General features: G+C 41.4%; 1 protein-coding gene across 2 annotated transcripts; it reads left to right on the forward strand.

Annotated features, from left to right (window-relative positions):
• Positions 1-104: 104 nt before the first annotated feature.
• per3 (period circadian clock 3) lies at positions 105-17797 on the forward strand. Of its 2 annotated transcripts, none has more exons than XM_023297362.3 (22): positions 105-264; positions 4843-5262; positions 6389-6549; positions 6664-6782; positions 7139-7337; positions 7957-8008; positions 8410-8558; positions 8724-8802; positions 8900-9006; positions 9221-9377; positions 10287-10395; positions 11264-11392; positions 11534-11642; positions 11740-11851; positions 11974-12113; positions 12227-12391; positions 12656-12907; positions 13011-13885; positions 14021-14213; positions 14473-14659; positions 15491-15641; positions 16329-17797. In XM_023297362.3, exons 2-22 carry the CDS (start codon positions 4982-4984, stop codon positions 16449-16451), a joined length of 3849 nt encoding a protein of 1282 aa, XP_023153130.1. In that variant the 5' UTR covers positions 105-264; positions 4843-4981; the 3' UTR covers positions 16452-17797. The 2 variants fall into 2 exon arrangements, with proteins under 2 accessions (XP_023153130.1, XP_023153131.1); XM_023297363.3 differs by having other exon boundaries at positions 6392-6549.
• Positions 17798-17906: the final 109 nt, after the last annotated feature.

The following is a 17906-nucleotide window of genomic DNA, read 5'->3' on the forward strand; positions in this document are numbered from 1 at the left end:
CTTCATCGCCACGCCTCACTTGTTGCTCTGTCCAATCACACTACAAATACGAATTCCCTCTGTCCAATCATCGCAGAGGGGGCGGAGTTGAGCCTCACCGGGCTCACGTTGCACAAATGTGTCAAGCGCCCCGGAATGGGTGATGGTTTGGCGACGTGACCTGACACCTAACTGACAAAAAGACGTCTGATACCGTCTGGCGATCGATTAGCAAGATTCTTAGCTTTCGGATATAAAAGCTAAGACAGGCCTGCAGTCAAAAAGGTAAATATTCCCTCTGAAAATTGAAGATTTGAGATATCATTAGCGAGTTGGCTAACTAGATAAGCTAGCTCAACACGACACCAACCAGCGGCAACGGAGGATGTAAACAAATTAAATATAACCGTTGTCTTGTGTTGCTTAGCCTTAATATGATGTTTTGAATGCGTATTGTGCAGCTTTAGCGGGATATTTCGTTTCTGTTGACAGTGAAGTGTGACTGGGATATACGCAGCGGCCAGTAGTGTGTATTGCTAACATGTTATCTCCATAATATTTCTGCCACAAGTCAGGGGACTGTAGCTTATTTATCGAGTCTGTAATAGATTGTAGCTAATGTGAAACTTTACACTCCATTTCCAGCAAGTGCAGCTGTCACACTCGCTAACACATTAGCCAGAAAGCTGTCGTTTAAGGTTAAATGGTAATATACGTAACGTCACGTCATAAAACAACGTATGGCCTTATCTTTTATGCTAGTGCCACAATTTACTTATAGCTGCAATATATATTTATGTCATGATATGGCACACTGGATGATCTGAGGCCAATCAATTGTGTGTCAGTTTGCACAAAATTACGCGAATGGAGGTTGGGCTTTGCCTTGCGGTGTAAGTATAGCTCTCTCCACCAGTCTTAAGCTGTGGTGGCGGTTACTGAGGTTGTGCAGGGTTACTGGGTTCGTGTGGGGAGGGGGAAGTGAACCGAGAAATCAGTGTCACGTTTGTTTTGAATGGAGCCAGGTTGTATGGTTGTATTCTGCGGCTGGAATGTGAAAAGCTCCCCCCATGTAGATGAAAGAATGTTTAACAGGTTTTGACTTTAACCTCCTGGCTATATCATTTTTTTTGCCATATGTTTACTCTGTTGTAACAGTAACCTTGGCATCTGAGGTGACCTACATATGGATCATGCAGCAACAACCTCACTATACTACATCTGTCCGCATGTATCTTAACACCATAAATATTAGGCTTGTTGTCAGAGGTCAGTCAGCCCATTTGAATTTAAATATTTAATTCTATTCATGTAAGTATACTAGTTTAAAATATGTACCTTTGTGATGTTTCCAATAAGTGCCGGATGCATTTACACATTGGAAATCCATGAATGTGTATTATATAATATTGTGATTTCATAACCAAATATTGTGAATCTGGGGATGTATATCATGGTTACCAGGGTTTTACACTACTTCTGAATCTGCAGGAATTTTGTGTCAATTGGGGTGTCTGCAAGTGTGTGTCACAAGACTACATATCACCAGACATGGTTAAAATTGTTAGATTGGAGTGTGTCTGATTAGAACTTCCTTAATCTGTTCTCATTTAAGTTCATTTTATCAGTCTATATTTTATGCTGACAGTATTGTAGAGGTAATGTATTTTGGAAATTTTTGGAGACAGAAAACATTAAGAGGAATTTAGCTAATTTGAGACGCGTTGCTCTTCTGTGACTTCATGTGCTGTTGACCTACTCGGTCTATGTGAAACTCAGCTGCCAAAAAACAAGTTTTCTGCTCACTTAAACATGTCTGACCTTTACACTTTGGTGTTCACTACACATTTGTGATTGGGAATAGTTCTGACAAGTTTAGTAGATATTTTTGGTTAATAGTGGTTGTTGGGGTTTTCTGCAGTGCCATATTTATTAACCATATGCCAAATAAGGCTAAGTAATAATATATTATTAGCATCATTTGACAGTCATGTTAATTGTAATGTGAGCTAACAAAGCTAGTTATAGGTTTTTGCTTTTACATATTTGATAGGTTTGGGTTCAGTGAAGCACAGTTGATGACTCTGTTTCTTTTATTTGTGAGTTGTTGTGATATAAACAGTTACTGGAAAATATTTTAATATTGTTTTGGCCATTTTGCCCAAAAGCCATGTAAAGCCTAAATGGTAATGTTTTGTTGTGTCAGAAAAGTTCTTCTCCATTATTGATCCATGATAAAGCATTGTCCTTTCTCTTCTTAATATTGTTTAAAGTCCTATTTGCAAATTATTTTCATTGTTTTAACTATAAACATAGTATACCTTACAAAATAAAAGTTTTCTCCCATGTCTGTGAACATTGCTGATGTATACACATCTCCTTGACATGTGTTAGATTCCTTTTTTTGTAATGTTTAACCATGTAGTAAACAACCTATCAAACACACTGGGATTGATAGTACATCCACTTGATAGTTTACTAGGTACACCAAGCTAAAAACTAATGCAGTCTAACACAGTGGTCCTGCACTGAATCCTGCCTTTAAGGTTATAATTTTCACTTTTTTGTGAAAACTTTTCTAAAGAGGTGCTGAATCAATGCAGTCTGTGGTGCTGTCAAACTGTGTTACATTATACTAACAGGTGTTTCTGTTATCTTGTTATCTAGTTATATTAATTAGGGTAGGCTAAATAAAAACTGCCCTTCAGTTTAACGCAATACAGTTCATTTTAACACGGTTTCAGCAGAAGTGCAACATTACAATCTTCGTGAATGTTTGATTCAATGCACAACTGTTGTATTATATTGCATTTGTTTTACCGAGGTGTATCTAATAAACTGTCAACGGGGTGTATGTTCCAGTTAATGATTTTAGTGGTACACCTAACCTTTTGTTTGCGTTTGGATCACATGTCACACTTTTCCCCTCTGAGAAGTGAAGGAGACAACAATAACCAGGGTCAAGCCTTTCTGTGTGCTTAAGGCAAGGCCAGAGCATCATTCAGCATCATAAACGCAACACGGTAATCATGTGTTTGTGCATTTTACACGCCAGGGCAGGTATAGTGTCTCAAGTAACAGCACGGTGCTTTCTACTGTCTGATTTGAGCAAGCCAGTTATGTAATCCTGCAGTGACGACCTGATGAACGATGCAGGAAATTTTCTCTGGCTCCCGTTTTTGCCTCTCAGTCTCTGGCTCTGTCTTTCTCATCAGTATTTTGTCTCACTTCCGTGTGTACGTGATAACAGCTGCAGATTGTGTTTGTAACTCATAAGACCTCTTTAAGCAGACTGGAAAAAGGCAGGTAGAAAACAAATGCGCTACCTCAGTTTCCCTCTCACCATGATGTTGAGTTTGGTTTCAGAGAAAATGCATCTGAAGAAGAATGGGGATTACATAAATCTGAGTACACGAGTCACATCTAGGTGTATATCTTTGAGCTATTACTTAACAAATGATCACAGTATTATTGTGATCTGTGGTGTGTAATGGCTGGCAAAGGTGTACCTGGTCTTGGCAGTAATGGTGGAAGAAATGTGGCCACGTGTTAATCGTGGATGATGGGAATGAATCAGAATGCAATGAATCAGTTTCATAGTCAGACAGTCCAGTAGTATTAGATAACAAGACAGATTGTGTTTGCTTACATTTGCAGAATTTAAAAAATTGTCCCTTTGCTCAGAACATTTTATTTGTTTACATTTAGCAATAACATTAATGGTTTCAAAATAAGAAGTGACAACAAGTTGGTACAAGTTTGGTTTTTTTTCTCACTTTGTTATTTGAAGTTTTTGATACATTAGACATGCCAAAACCTAAATTAAATTTAAGTTTTCCATGCCTCAGTAGACATGTTCATGGCACAGATTTTGATAAGTCACAGCAGAAAAAGCACAGGTGTCAGTAATTACATGAATACTAGCTCTGTTTATGTCAAAGCCCCAGGACAACCATGCCTTTAACTAACACTGTTAAATGGAATGCAGCAACAATTACTGTTAGTAGATAAAACTGTGCTTTTCCTGCTACAACTTGATAATTCTGCATTGAGTACATAAACTCTTTTTAAGACAAATCTAACCAGCAGAATTTATTACTCTTGTGTTTTTGAGAGTGTTTAGTGTTAGGCTGTACCTTAGTAGTAAGTTACCTGTAAAATTAATGATGATTCTTCTGTATTATTAATAATATTAGCCGCAACAACAATGCGTCATAAAAGTTAGTTTATGCTGTTGTCTGTAGTATAGTGCTGTATCTGTCATAGCATAAAACATAGAAAAACCTGTTAGCTGAGCCAGTTTAAGTTAGAGATATTAAACCCACTGATAAGAATAAACATGACTAAATTGATTAGTGAAGCAACCACTTGTACAGAATATTTAGCATTGTCTTTAAAGTTACGGTAACTAAAATTTTACTGGCTCAAAGTGCAACAAAACAAGCTTGGTGTGTCTGTAGTGGTATGAACAGGTTGCTTATCAGATAGGTGTTAAGGTGCCAGGTTTCTGGCAAACTCATTTTGGCTGCTGCTATTTTGGCCATGTGACTTCTCTTGTAATATAAGGAATACAGTATTATTGACATGCAACCTCTGTTACAACACTGCATCTCTTAAATATGAGATGATTTCAGTATCTCTGGTATTCAGATGGACTCCTTGTTTTTATCTGTCAAAAAAATCTTTCATTTTACTTCTAAAAGATATAAGTGATCTTTTTATGGAGGCCTACTAGCCTCAGATAAAATAATTTTCAGCTTTTTGTTTTAACCAGCCTCCAATTCTTCCGTGCTGTAAATTCAGTCCTGCAAACTTTTTTCCAATACTATTTCTTACCTATTTTTATTTCTTTCTATCTTGCAGTGCTCAAGACAGACCATTACATCTAACATTCAGCACTGACTACATGAGCGTTCATTTATTGCTACCACATGGAGCCCATTCCCTCTGTTGAACCCATGAAGACACTTCCGTACTGCTGTAACTGGATGAAATACCATTGATGTGTGACCAAAGTGTGGTGATGCCAGGAGGTGACAGTGGTCCAGATGGGGTGGAGCCTACATTGCCTTCAAGCACAGAAGGAGTGGGACGGGAGACGAGGGTGCCGTCAGGGCAGCAGGATGGACAGTCCGAGGGCCTCAGGGGAGAGGAAAGCGGAGCTTCAGGTGGAGAAGTGGGGCAGGAAGACGAAGAGATGACTAGCGCTTCGCATGACCTTTCCTCATCAGCCAATCACAGCCCTGGGAGCGCCACAGGATCCACCTCAGTTTCAACCAAGAGGTATTTACTTGATTGCATCGGCCCTGACTTTTTGGCGTATGTTGACATAACACCAAGGTGACCCAAGTTGTTTTTTATCTTCACCACAGCTTTACAAAGCAGTTGCTTTGCATGTGACTGTAAACATTCAGGTTAAAGAAAAGAAACAAAAACCTGTTCACTGCACATTGGTCTAATTTTGGAACTGTGGCCTCTGCATTATCAGATTAACATTGCACTTGTAGTCATACCTCAGATCTCAGAAAGACAGCTTTTGTACAAATGGATCCAACAGAACAAGACACTGTAGCTGTCAGATGTTCATGCAGGTTGTAAGCAATTAAGCTGGATTACTATTTATTTTGGTGGTAATAACAAAAGTCAGTTTGCCTGAAATCTTACTGCTGCAGTATTTTGCAAGTAAGCTATGCAAACAGGTGAAAGCTCAAGCAGACAGTCGGTCTGTGAATTTATGCATATTTAGATATTTATCAGACAGTTTGGGTTGTAACTTTGTCATTCATTTTTGTTTTCTCTTCTATATATATATGAGATCTAGGGGTTTGCCTTCAACTTGTCCGATCTGATACACACAGTTTGTATTTTAGCGATGTTCTCTGCAATCACTGTGGTGAGATTAATTGCATAGGAAAAGCAATGCAGAGCTACCAAAGTATAGTAAGTTTTTCTTTGACATTGTGTGGTAATGTAGCTGTGACTAACTTTTCCTGCCAGGGCACTTGGACTTTTTAAAAAATTTCTTTTTGAGCAGCCCTTTTAATGCAAGGAAAAACATTATTTGTTTGTTCACCATTTTTTGTTTTCTGACATCATTATACATGAATGTTATGCTTTTAAATAGCCAATACTAGGAGTGTTAATCCATTTATTTCATGTATTGTATCCAGTGATAACATAATGATAACAAAGATACTAATGGTAATAACAAAGCAGTATTTAACTGACACTGCCAAAATCTATCTGTAGTGTGTACCAAGTCCCCCATAAAGTGATTTTAAGACTATAGTGTTACGCACTGAGACCAGGGAGTCGCTACTCTGCAAACATGTTATCCTTTGAAAACTGTATACCAAAGGATAACGTGTGTGTGACCCAAATATCTGTATTTTTATGGCTGTGTGCGTAGCAGTGACCGTGCAGACAGTGGCAGAGGGCAGGCGCACAGAGAGGTGATGATCACAGTGGCTGAGATGAAGAAGAGGCTTCCATCAGACAAACGCAGCCGCAGCAAAGCCAGCACTGTGGAGGCCTTACATTACGCGCTCAACTGTGTCAAGCAAGTGCAAGGTAAGCTGGCTAAACTGTAAATGTAGAAACTTTGAAAACGCTGTTGCTTTTATCTTTCACGCCTGATATAATTCGGTATTGTTTCAAAATGTGTGTTTATGTTGTTGTCTGCAGCAAATAGTGAATACTACAAACTGCTGATGCGAAATGGGCAGGATGAGAGGGGCGATGCCACTATTTGCACACTGGAAGAGTTGGAGAGAGTCGTCTCTGAACACACCCTCAAAAATACGGTATACACACACCCACAAACACATACACACACACACACGCTTAGACAAAAAACTCACAAGAACTGCTGCTATTGTAACTTTCTGTATCATGCACACATTTACCACAGAAGACGCATGACAAGATGCTGCCCTGTGAGGATTTGTTGGGAAATGTCCCGGTACTGATTCAGTCCTCCATTGCCTTGTTAAGGAAGCAACCACCAAATGTGCACATGTACATTTATTTTTGCCTCACTCCTGAGCGGGTGTGTGAGTGTATGTGTGTTTACTGCCTTTGTGTGTGTCTGTGACTTGGCTCGTTTGTGTGCGTGTGTTTCTGCATGTGTGTGCGTACGTCTCTCTGTATCTATGTGTAGGATTCCTTCGTGGTGGTTTTCTCCCTGTCGAGCGGCCGCGTGATGTATGCGTCGGAGCAGACTCCCAGCATCCTTTGCTGCAAGAGGAAGTTCCTGGAGTCCGCCAAGTTTGTGGAGCTGCTCTTCCACCAAGATGTTAACGTCTTCTATTCACACACAGCGCAGCCACATTTACCACCGTGGAGCAACTCACACACAGGTGTGTTTGTAGTAGATTTTCCTACTGCAGTTTTCTGTGACTTTTGATTTTAAGTTCAGCATATGTTCAGGAGCTTTAGCTTTTTGTTTTGGTTTTCCTTTCTAAATACAAAACTTCTTTGTTATTGTGCAAAGACTTTGGCTTGGCAAGGTGGTGTATTTTCAGGAACAATGCTGGAATGTGTTATTTGTCATAAACATACAATGGGACACTTGGCAGCTGTCAGCGTTCAAGCCATGCAGTTTGTAATCTCAAATCTCTTTTTTTTTTCCTGAGATCTTTGCATTACAGTAACAATACTTTTTTTGAAAAAAATATTTTTATTTTTATATTGAATATAAGCAAATACAAACAATACAACACAACACAAAATATATCATATTTTTGTCTGTTTTGCAGTGAACAATAAATTTTATTTCTGGTTTAGATTTTCACAGATCATATTTGTTGACAGTTGACTGTGTATTTGACCTTATAAGTGTTTGTAAAACATTTTTGTTGTCTTAGTTTGAGTTGGTGTGTACATAATTGTGTCTCACTGAGTATTTTGTTCATCACATAACTGAAAGAACGAAAGAACTGAGTTTAACGCAGTTCACTCTGTTCTTTGTCTCTACAGCGGGGGTTTTATTTGATTGTGCCCAGGTCAAGTCTTTCTTCTGCAGAATCAGGTTGGTATATTTTTTTATGATTAACTTTTATCAAAAACCTTCCTATTATGGGCCTCTCATCAACATATGATTTTTTTTAGAATCTATCATACAACTTCTTAATTGCAAAAAAATTTGCAGAAAATTCAAAAATCACCTGCATCTATGATTTCTACCACCAGATGTCAGTAAAGCACAATTGAAAGTCACTTTTCAAAGCTCTTTAAGCATCCTGACATCCTTACAGAAATAGTGTGCAGACTGATTTCAATGGATTTGCCTCTTTATGTTAGCCTTTAAGTTTCAAAAAAGATGGTAATAGTAATAATAATATCAAAAAGATAGATTGATATGACTTCATTAACATTGCCTATTTTCACCTGCGACCACAACAGAAACTGAAAACTTGCAATATGCTTTAGGGGCGGGAAGGATCGTGAGGGTGAGATGCGTTACAACCCATTTCGGATAACACCGTACCTGCTGAGGGTGCAGGGAACTGGGAGTAGTGGGGAGGAGGAGGAGCCGTGCTGCCTGGCGCTGGCTGAACGCATCATTTCTGGATATGAGGGTACGATTGTTATCACCACAAACTCCACCATGAGCTGTGTATTCCTACTCCAGAGACTATTCACTACCTCTGCACACTCATGTAATACATTCATCAGTATGCAGAGGCATATGTAGAAACATTCCTGTGACACAATCCTCATGTTTCTTTGATTTGTTTATGCAGCTCCTCGGATCCCCATGGACAAGCGCATCTTCACCACAACACACTCTCCTGGCTGTGTGTTCCTGGAAGTTGATGACAGGTCAATACAGACACAAACCTGTGCACAGATTATATTGTGCTTTGAAAATCAAATAGTAGTGTGTTAATGAAGCTAATTTGCTGGTGTCTATCCATAGGGCTGTGCCTTTGCTTGGATACCTTCCTCAGGATCTGATTGGCACATCGTTGCTGACTTGTATTCACCCAGAAGACCGTCCACTCATGCTGTCGATGCATCGGAAAGGTGAGCGATAAAGTGTTTGTTGACTCAAGTGGTAGATTGAAATAGGAAATTGTCATTATTTTTGGCATTTCAATTACTAAAGATAATGAATAAAATAATCAATAGATTCATAAAAACCATGACAGATTTTGACCATTATAAGGTTCCTCCCAGTGTTGCTTTAAGTAATAGACCAGTATTTTTTTAAACTTCAATCTCTTCATGCTTTTCATAGTGCTAAAGTATGCAGGCCAGCCTCCATTTGAGCACTCTCCAGTGCGTCTGCGCTGTCAGAATGGAGACTACATCACTTTGGACACCAGCTGGTCCAGCTTCATCAACCCTTGGAGTCGCAAGGTGGCCTTCATCATCGGGAGGCACAAAGTCAGGACGTAAGTGGCAAATGCATTCTCGCATGAAGTGTCTGTCCTGTCATTTACATGTTGTCTTTTGTTGAGCGTGTTCGTTTTTTGAGATAGAAGACAAGTAACTTCTCTCAATTAAAGTCGTTTATTCTGCAATGTAAAAGTAAGCTTGAATTCGAGGACCATTACTGTTCAGAGGACCACAGTCAACAAAGTGTTAATCTGTAGGTGTCATCCCAGGAATGGATAAAGTTAACAGTATACAGAGTGTTTTTGTGGAATGTGCTACAATCTTATTGGCTAAAACTGTTGGAGAGAAGCCATGGTTTAGACTTAGCTCTCCCTTCATTGGTGCACAGGCTTGTCCTCAGCCTCTTGGCACACGATTCCTACAATCAGTCTGCACTGTGTCTCAAGAGAGAGACCCTCCCTCTCTGATTCACGTCTCTATCTACAATATTCCCTTACGGCAGGTGCTTGCTGACTTTAGCTCTTGTCATGAGGTATCATCACTGTTTCTTGTTGACATACTAGTTTCCTGTCATGAGCATCTATCAGTTTTGAACACGATTTTGTTCTCACATGGTGTCCCTGTGACTCCTCTGTGTGTGTGCGTGCGTGCGTGCGTGCGTGCGTGCGTGCGTGCGTGCGTGCGTGTGTCTGTCTATCTGTTCTGGTTCAATCTTCATTTATTCTATCCTTCAGAGCTGGGGATAAATGCTTGAGTCCCTCTTATTTGTTCACAGATCAGTACAACTGTTTTATTTAGCACATCAGAGCAATATGTAAATCAATATTAAGCCAGTAACATATTTATTTAAAAAATAAGTCCTTACTCTTGAAACTTATGTGCACTGTTATTTCCATCAAACTTCTTTATTGAAATGACGTGATTATAAAGTTAACATTACTGTGCTGCTGTTTTTTTTTCTGTAGGAGTCCTTTGAATGAGGACGTGTTTGCTGCTCGTTCAAAGGATGATGTTCCAATCACTTATGAGGAAATAAAAGATCTCCAAGGGAAGATATATAAACTATTTCTCCAGGTAATTATTTAATTGCTGACAAACTTGACGAAAATCGAAAATGAAAGTGGGACAGCACTCGACTTGTATTCTTTATTCATACATTGTACTGACAGTTTGAGCAATCACACTTCTTTAGCAAACCTCCAGCAGTAGTGCTATTCTGGTTTGACTTCAACTTTCAGACCAATGGCCCCAATTTATATTCAAGCACTTTTTGATGGGATGCAAAACTCATAATTTAATCAGCAAGCTCCCCAGTCCCTGAGCAGCAAAGAACCCCAAACCCTAACATTTCTACCACCTTGCTTCACAGTTGGTGAGAGAATTTTCTCCTAAAAAGCTGTGTTTGGTCTGTGCCAAATGTGCTGACTGTTACTATAGCCAAACAACCCTATCTTTGATTTGTCTGTCCCGAGCACATTATTCTAAAAGGCCTGATATTTGCCTATATGTTCACTGGCAAAGTGCAGTTTTGCTCAAGTTTTGTTAATCATTAGCGCCTAATGTGGAATCCCTCATTCTATGATGATGGCTTTGAAAGAGTCACAAATGTAGGGATGGACTTAAATTACTTTTAATTATTAGAAGACTACACAATGTCATTTTGAGTGTATCATTTTTATTAATAGGCACTGGTCCATAGAAAAATGAATGTTTGCTTGTCCAAGTATATCCAGAAAAGACAACAATCTCTGCTTACATACACACTTTGAAAAGAACACTGACATGTACTATTTCCAAATCACTGGAGTTAAATATCTCTATGCAAATGTATTTCAGACACACCCTAATACAGCGATCTTTGTTGTGTAGTTTTTTGTTTCTGTGTGTTTGTGTATATCACAGTTCTCCAGCATCCTCACGTCTTTGTGTCTCTTGTCCACAGCCGGTCCACAACAATGGTTCCAGTGGTTACGGTAGTTTGGGAAGCAATGGGTCTCATGAGCACTACATCAGCGTAGCTTCTTCAAGCGACAGCAATGGTAACCTGTGGGAGGACTCACACCGGGAACCGGTGAGACATCACAGTCAAATCAGAAGACTGGAAGTCAGTTTTTGTGCTGTTCTCTAACTCTACTGCCAAGGTAATCATGCTAATGCATTGTGTGTGTGTGTGTGTGTGTGTGTGTGTGTGTGTGTGTATGTGTTTTTGAAGATGACTTTGCAGCAGATCTGTGCTGATGTGAACAGAGTGAAGAGTTGGGGCCAGCAGGCATATCTGGGTTCCAGCCACAAAATTGCTCTTCTTGGCAAACCTGCAGCAGGTAATATAGTCCCACACATTACCACAAAACAAAATAATGTTTTTTTAAGTTGGCAGATAGTTAAGTATTAGCTTAAATGGCTGTTTGTTTCCTCCAGCACCTCTGCCCCCTACAGCCTCCAACCCTGAGGTCAGAGAGCCTGAAGAAAGCAGGAAGCAAACACACATTCCCTCCTATCAGCAAATCAACTGTGTGGACAACATCATTAGGTGTGTGGTGAGAGCATCACCTCAACATTGCAGACAGTTTCTCAGGCTTTTCAAGCTCTGCAACAACATTAATCGTATGTCTTTGTGTACCCGTATGTGCTTGGGGCCATTGTGTGTTTCAGGTATTTGGAGAGTTGTACAGGTCCAGCCCTTAAGCGTAAGAGTGACTGTCATTCCCTGGCCACCTCTTCTTCTTCATCATCTACCTCAGAAGATGACAAGCCTGCGGGAACCACTGATGCGGCTCAGGCCAGTTCAGACGGTATAAACACACAGAACATGACTTAGTACTCTAATCATTTGGGTAAAAATCCGTAATGTTTCTCGTAAAAACAACTTCAGCTGCTCTTAACTTTGTTTCCTCTCATTTTCCAGTGGTGGTGCTGGACAGTGAAGTGTCAGTGGGCCCTACAGCAGCAGCTGTAGTCGGGCCACCTCTTACAGATATCACCATGTCAACAAAGGCTATGAGCGTAGTCTCGGTCACCAGCCAGTGCTCGTACAGCAGCACCATCGTCCATGTGCCACAGCCAGAGTCAGGTACATCCTCATACCGTTCCACTGGTGTATCAAGTCATGGGAGTTGCTCAAACACTCTATTCTCTTAAGTTGATCTCATATTTTAATGAACTGACGAATGGATCTAAACTTGTATATTATGTAGAAGCAAGAGTCTGAAAAGTAGTAACACTTTTCTACCTTTAGACAATCTTTGAATTTCTTTCTCTTTGGAATTTTGTGCATGTGGGAAAGATTAATAGTTAGCTCTCTTCTGAACTTGTTTTGTACTCTGTTTTCCCATAGAGGCCACAGCACTGGAGGATGCTCCAATGGGGAGTGAGCCTACTGATGCAGCTCCAACCCCAGTCCGTCCAGCCCCAAGCCCCGCCACAGAGGAACGAAGATTTGTGGGTCTCACTAAGGAGGTGCTCTCGGCTCACACCCAGAAAGAGGAGCAGGAGTATGTGGATCGATTCCGTCATCGCATCCTTCAGAGCCCCTACAGCTCGTATTTACAGCTGGACAACAGCTCTATGGCTCACTCTCACCACCCAGGTATGAGCAGATCTGTTTAGTTAACAATCCTATTGAATAGGGAATACAGTTCTTGAAGGGACACTTTAGTACCTTTTAATTAACCTGTCCGGTCTCACCACAGGAGATTACCAACGTCCGATGAGGGCTGCAGGTTGTAATCGCTCTCGAAGAGGAAAGCCCAGACCCAAGCGAGCCAAACCTCAAGGGTCCTCAGACAGCTATGCCTCCCCACCTGGCCCACCTCGCCGTGTCCCTGACTCCTCCTGGCCCTCCTCAGAGTCCTCCCAGCCCCAGATGGGGGCACCCTTCAGCCAAACATCCCCACTCCAGGTACCATTCTTCCCTGTCATGGGGAAGACTGGCCAGGAGCAGCAGGTGCCCGGACCAACTCCTATGATGCTGCAGCCTACTGACACACTCAGCTACAACTTCAACATCATGCAGCCTGCCCAGAACCTGCCAGGCATGCAACCAATGCAGAAGGAACCCATTCAGAATCTGCAGAATATCCAGAACTTTCCCACCTTCCAGCCAATGACTTCACCCCAGAGCTTCAACCCTTACATGACTCCAGTCATGGCTGTTATCCTGCCCAACTATCCAACTTTTACTCCAGGTTACCCGTCCATTTTCCCACCGCCTGCTCCCTCTATGGTGTCCCAGGCACCCATCACCATGGCAAGCTTTGCACCTGCCAGTGCCTCCTTCGCTCAGATTCAGCCTCAGTTCCAGCCCCAGCCTCAGCCTCAGTTCCAAGCCCAGCCTGGCCTCAACACTCAGACATCTCTAGGTCTTCTGCTTTGCTCACCAAGACCTAGCTCTTCTGTCGGGGAGGAGGAGGAAGCAGCTGGGCCTCGGGCTTTATTCTCCAGCTCTCGCTCAAGTTCTCCACTGCAGCTCAACCTGCTACAGGAAGAACTGCCCAAGCCAAATGAAGGGCAGAGCAGCACCGGGCACAATCACGCTGAGAGCCTCCATGAACAACATACCAATGAAGTGAGCCTGATGTTATCTGTCAACCTTCACCTTTGTCTCATCCATCACCAGTTTGTGTTGATATGGATCTCCTGTTATTGTTCTTAATATAAATGGTTGGTTTAGTTGTGACTTGTAACCTTTTGTCTTTTCAAGGGTGATGCCCCCAGTGACTCTGGCAACCATGATGCTCAGTCAACATCCAGTGAGCTGCTGGACATGCTGCTGCAGGAGGATGCCAGGTCAGGGACGGGCTCCAATGCCTCAGGATCTGGATCGGGGGAGTCTGGAGGCTCACTGGGGTCGGGATCTGGCTCTGGCTCCAATGGAACCTCCACCTCACATACTGGTAAGAAAGGAAGCACAAATAATTTGCACACAAACAGCCTTTTTTCTTGACAGTATTTGTGAACACGTGTATACCTGATACTCTGTGTAATACGATCTTTTCATGCATTCTGTCCCTATTGCTGAGGCATAATACTACAAATTTCTCAAGTACACAGTGTCTCTAAATCTTACTAAACAATTAGACAATACAGTTGAAGACAACAGTTAGCAACACGATGAAGTGAAGTGACTGATGCAGAGCTCTCCCTGGCTTACAGGCAGCAGCAACAGCAGCAAATACTTTGCCAGCAATGATTCATCGGACACCTCACGCAAAGCTCGTAAGAGCCAGGAGGCACCCACAGAACACCAACACAACTTTGACACTCGTGTGGAGAATTCCCTGTGGACCATGATCCAGCACACACCTGAGCATGTCATGATGACCTACCAAATCCACACCAGGTAAGCATGCACACTTCTCATTTCTATTGCACTCAAAGGGAGAATCTGTCCCATCATAACCTCTGACGGATGCGTTGTCATCATGGACCTAAATTTGTCCAGAAAGCCAGCATGCTATATAATGTCCAGTCATGTAAACCATTTTACCTTTACTTTCCCATTTTGTCAGCAGAACTAAACTAAGAGGACCTGAGGGTTTATTTACATGGTGATTTGCAATGGAAACCACACCAACACAACCTTCACACTCGTGTGGAGAACACCCTGTGGATGAAAATATCTTGCCAAAGAGTTCTGTTTTGTGCATATACTTGTGAATTCAGTAGTTCGGTGATTTCTGAAGCTTTCAGCTGAATAAAAATAAGATAATCGTTTAAAACACTCCTATATTCCTTTTGCCCCCTCTCTTGTCAAGTTCCTATGAAACTCTGAATGTCAAGAGGATTAGCATTTAAAGGACTGCATTTCCAGTACTGACTTTTTTAACAGTGACACTGTATGAATACTTGATCGTTTTTAACATCGTCATCTGAGCTACTTCTGTAACCTGGTTTAGCGAGGCAATGTGTTGAGTCTGAGTGGTAGTATCTTACTCAAGGGAAAAGGGTACTCTTATTTTACAAGCCACATCTGTTGATTTGAATGCAATAAAAGGCTAACTCATATTTGAATATATATATATATATATATATATATATATATATATATATATATATATATATATATATATATATATATATATATATATAGACACACACTCACACTCACACTCACACTCACACACACAGTCACACCATTCCCACCTTGTATCTTGTCTTACTTTACCCTCAGGGACCAGGATGAGGTGTTGGCAGAAGACAGGGAGAAACTTCGAGTACTTCAGCCTCTTCAGCCCTGGTTCAACCAGGAGCAGAGAGAGGAACTGGCTGACGTCCATCCCTGGATTACACAGCACACCATCCCACAAGAAATAGACACACAGGTATCACAGGGATCCTAAAATACACATTTACGGTGAAGCACTTCCTCTTTGCCTTTGAAAAAGTTGTTCATGCTTTTATTTTCTCTATGTGGGTGTAGAGCTGTCGTCCCTGGTTTAAAATGCAGCCGACCATCTGTTAACAGGAAAAAAAAATGTGATCACGTAACTTCTGTACAGGCCTCTCTTCACTGGCTTCCTGTCCGCTTAAGGATTTATTTTAAGATTTATTGATTGTTTTAAAGGTTTTAAATGTGTTGGCGCCACCTTACTTAGCAGTTAGAGAACTGAGGTCAACCAAACAGCAGCCCCTGGATGTTCCGAGGTCCAGGCTGAAAAACAGGGGCGGTGGAGCCTTTGCAGTAGCTACTCTGAATCTCTGGAACAGTTCACCTTCCCATTTTTAAACTGCTTAAACTTTGAAACTTAAAATGCTGCTTTAAAATGACCCCTTTTTGTTAACGTTTAATTTCAGGTAGAGCCTGACACCCTAAATTCATCAATAACTCTGTTGTTTTTCTATTTTTATATTAATTCTGCTTAGTTTTGTGTTTTAGTCCTTGGTGTTTTACTGTAACTGCACAGCACTGTAGTTCAACTACTGTTGCTTTTAAATGTGCTTTATGAATAAGTTTGACTTTGACTCGACACCATGAACACATGTCCAACTTATATTTCTGTGTCCCCCAGGGTTGTGTGAGCTGCAGCACCAGTGCAGGCTTGACCCACTCCCCTCACCCACCTGCACCTGATAGCTCATCACCTCTGGAGAACCCTCAGCAGGACTCCATAGGACCCGTGATTGACACTTAAGAGACCCAAAACAACCACCAACTAGCTTACAATGCGAACCAGCCCTGTCAGAAACCTCAACAATTCCCACCATGCATCTCTTCTGACCAGTCCGGAGGAGTGGGTCCCTGTTCTTGAGTCTAAAGTGTAACATGTTTTGTAAAGGTAACAGAGGCTGGACCAGGCCCCGAGGAACAGAGGAGACGAGAGACGGGCATTTTACTGGTGTTTTCTCTGTCAGCCTAATGTGACTGTTGGGCCGTGAGTATTATACCTCTCTTATTCTTGTGTTCATAGAACCCCTGGAGGGGTTTAGGTTGAATTTAAGACTGTCCAAACTGCTTGGGCGCCAAGAGCCACCAGGTGCTCAGGATATGCAGAGGGTCCTTTTTGTTGCTGTCCCTGAATATGAGCACTTCACACGAACCTGGTCTAATGAACTGCTTTGACTGGGTGGGTAGATGAAGATAGCACTGGTCCAGATTGAGTATCAGAACACACGTCAGACTCTTCTTCAGTGACAGTACAGGTTGTACAGTGTGTGTACCACATCGGCTCTTTCACTTACAGTGACTTACCATGATTGACGCATGGTAGATTTGTTTTCTGATGAACACCAAGACAAAGACACATTTGCTGCTCTCTGTTTATAATGTTCAGTTGGAAGTGTTGTAAGTTGTTATTGGAGTGTACTCTTATTCCATAGGTTGGTTTCCTCTTGTCCAGAGCATCAGTTTTTATGGTATTCTGACTCATGAACAACAGCAAACATGTTGATGATTTCAAATTGAAATTAGTGCTACAACACAAGTCTAGTCCGCTGCTCAAACCTTCCTGTAGCAAATCATTTCTCCATCCAGAATCCTGCCTGGTCATCACCATATAATACCTGTAGCTTACCTCTATTTGTAAAGAGACACAGCGTGGCCCCAAATTTCTGCTGATAGCGCGTTTACTTACTGAATGAATTTCCTCTTAGACTCTGCAGCTGACTGGCTGTGTGTGTGTTTGTGTGAATGAGAGAGAGACAGACAGTGAGGAACTGTCTAACCCATTGTAGTTCTGTGAATGTCGTCACTCTTCTTCTTGTACTGGATTCAGATCGCAAATGGGCTCGTGAATGTGTATTAGTGTGTGTGTGTTGACTGACTGTGAGCTGCTTCCTTCAATACAGTTGTCCAACAGTGCAAGACAGACCAGGGTTTTCTACCGTTTTTAGATTTAAAGTATATTACAGTACCATGTATTTTATAGAAAATGTACACAAAACAAACTTCACAAAGAGTATAAAAAGCCATTTGTCTTGAATTCAGGGACTGTTTGTTTGTGACACAAAGGAATGAATAAATGAGCTATGATCTACTAAAGCATGATTATCTGTCAAACACCAACCCATGAAACCAACCTAAGCTTCACAGTTTACATACCGATCACTGCCACCAGAAGGTGCACACTCAACATTTTTTATCTGGCAGG

Source organism: Amphiprion ocellaris, chromosome 5, assembly GCF_022539595.1.
Source record: "Amphiprion ocellaris isolate individual 3 ecotype Okinawa chromosome 5, ASM2253959v1, whole genome shotgun sequence".
In the NCBI taxonomy this organism is placed as follows: Eukaryota; Metazoa; Chordata; class Actinopteri; family Pomacentridae; genus Amphiprion; species Amphiprion ocellaris.

What these genes read in the sequence shown, in the direction of transcription:
- per3 (XM_023297362.3), top strand. Translation starts at nt 4,982, where the DNA reads ATGTGTGACCAAAGTGTGGTGATGCCAGGAGGTGACAGTGGTCCAGAT. An exon ending in GTGGAGCAACTCACACACAG is followed by an intron (nt 7,338 to 7,956) that starts GTGTGTTTGTAG and finishes TTGTCTCTACAG; the next exon opens with CGGGGGTTTTATTTGATTGT. An exon ending in GCTGTCGATGCATCGGAAAG is followed by an intron (nt 9,007 to 9,220) that starts GTGAGCGATAAA and finishes TGCTTTTCATAG; the next exon opens with TGCTAAAGTATGCAGGCCAG.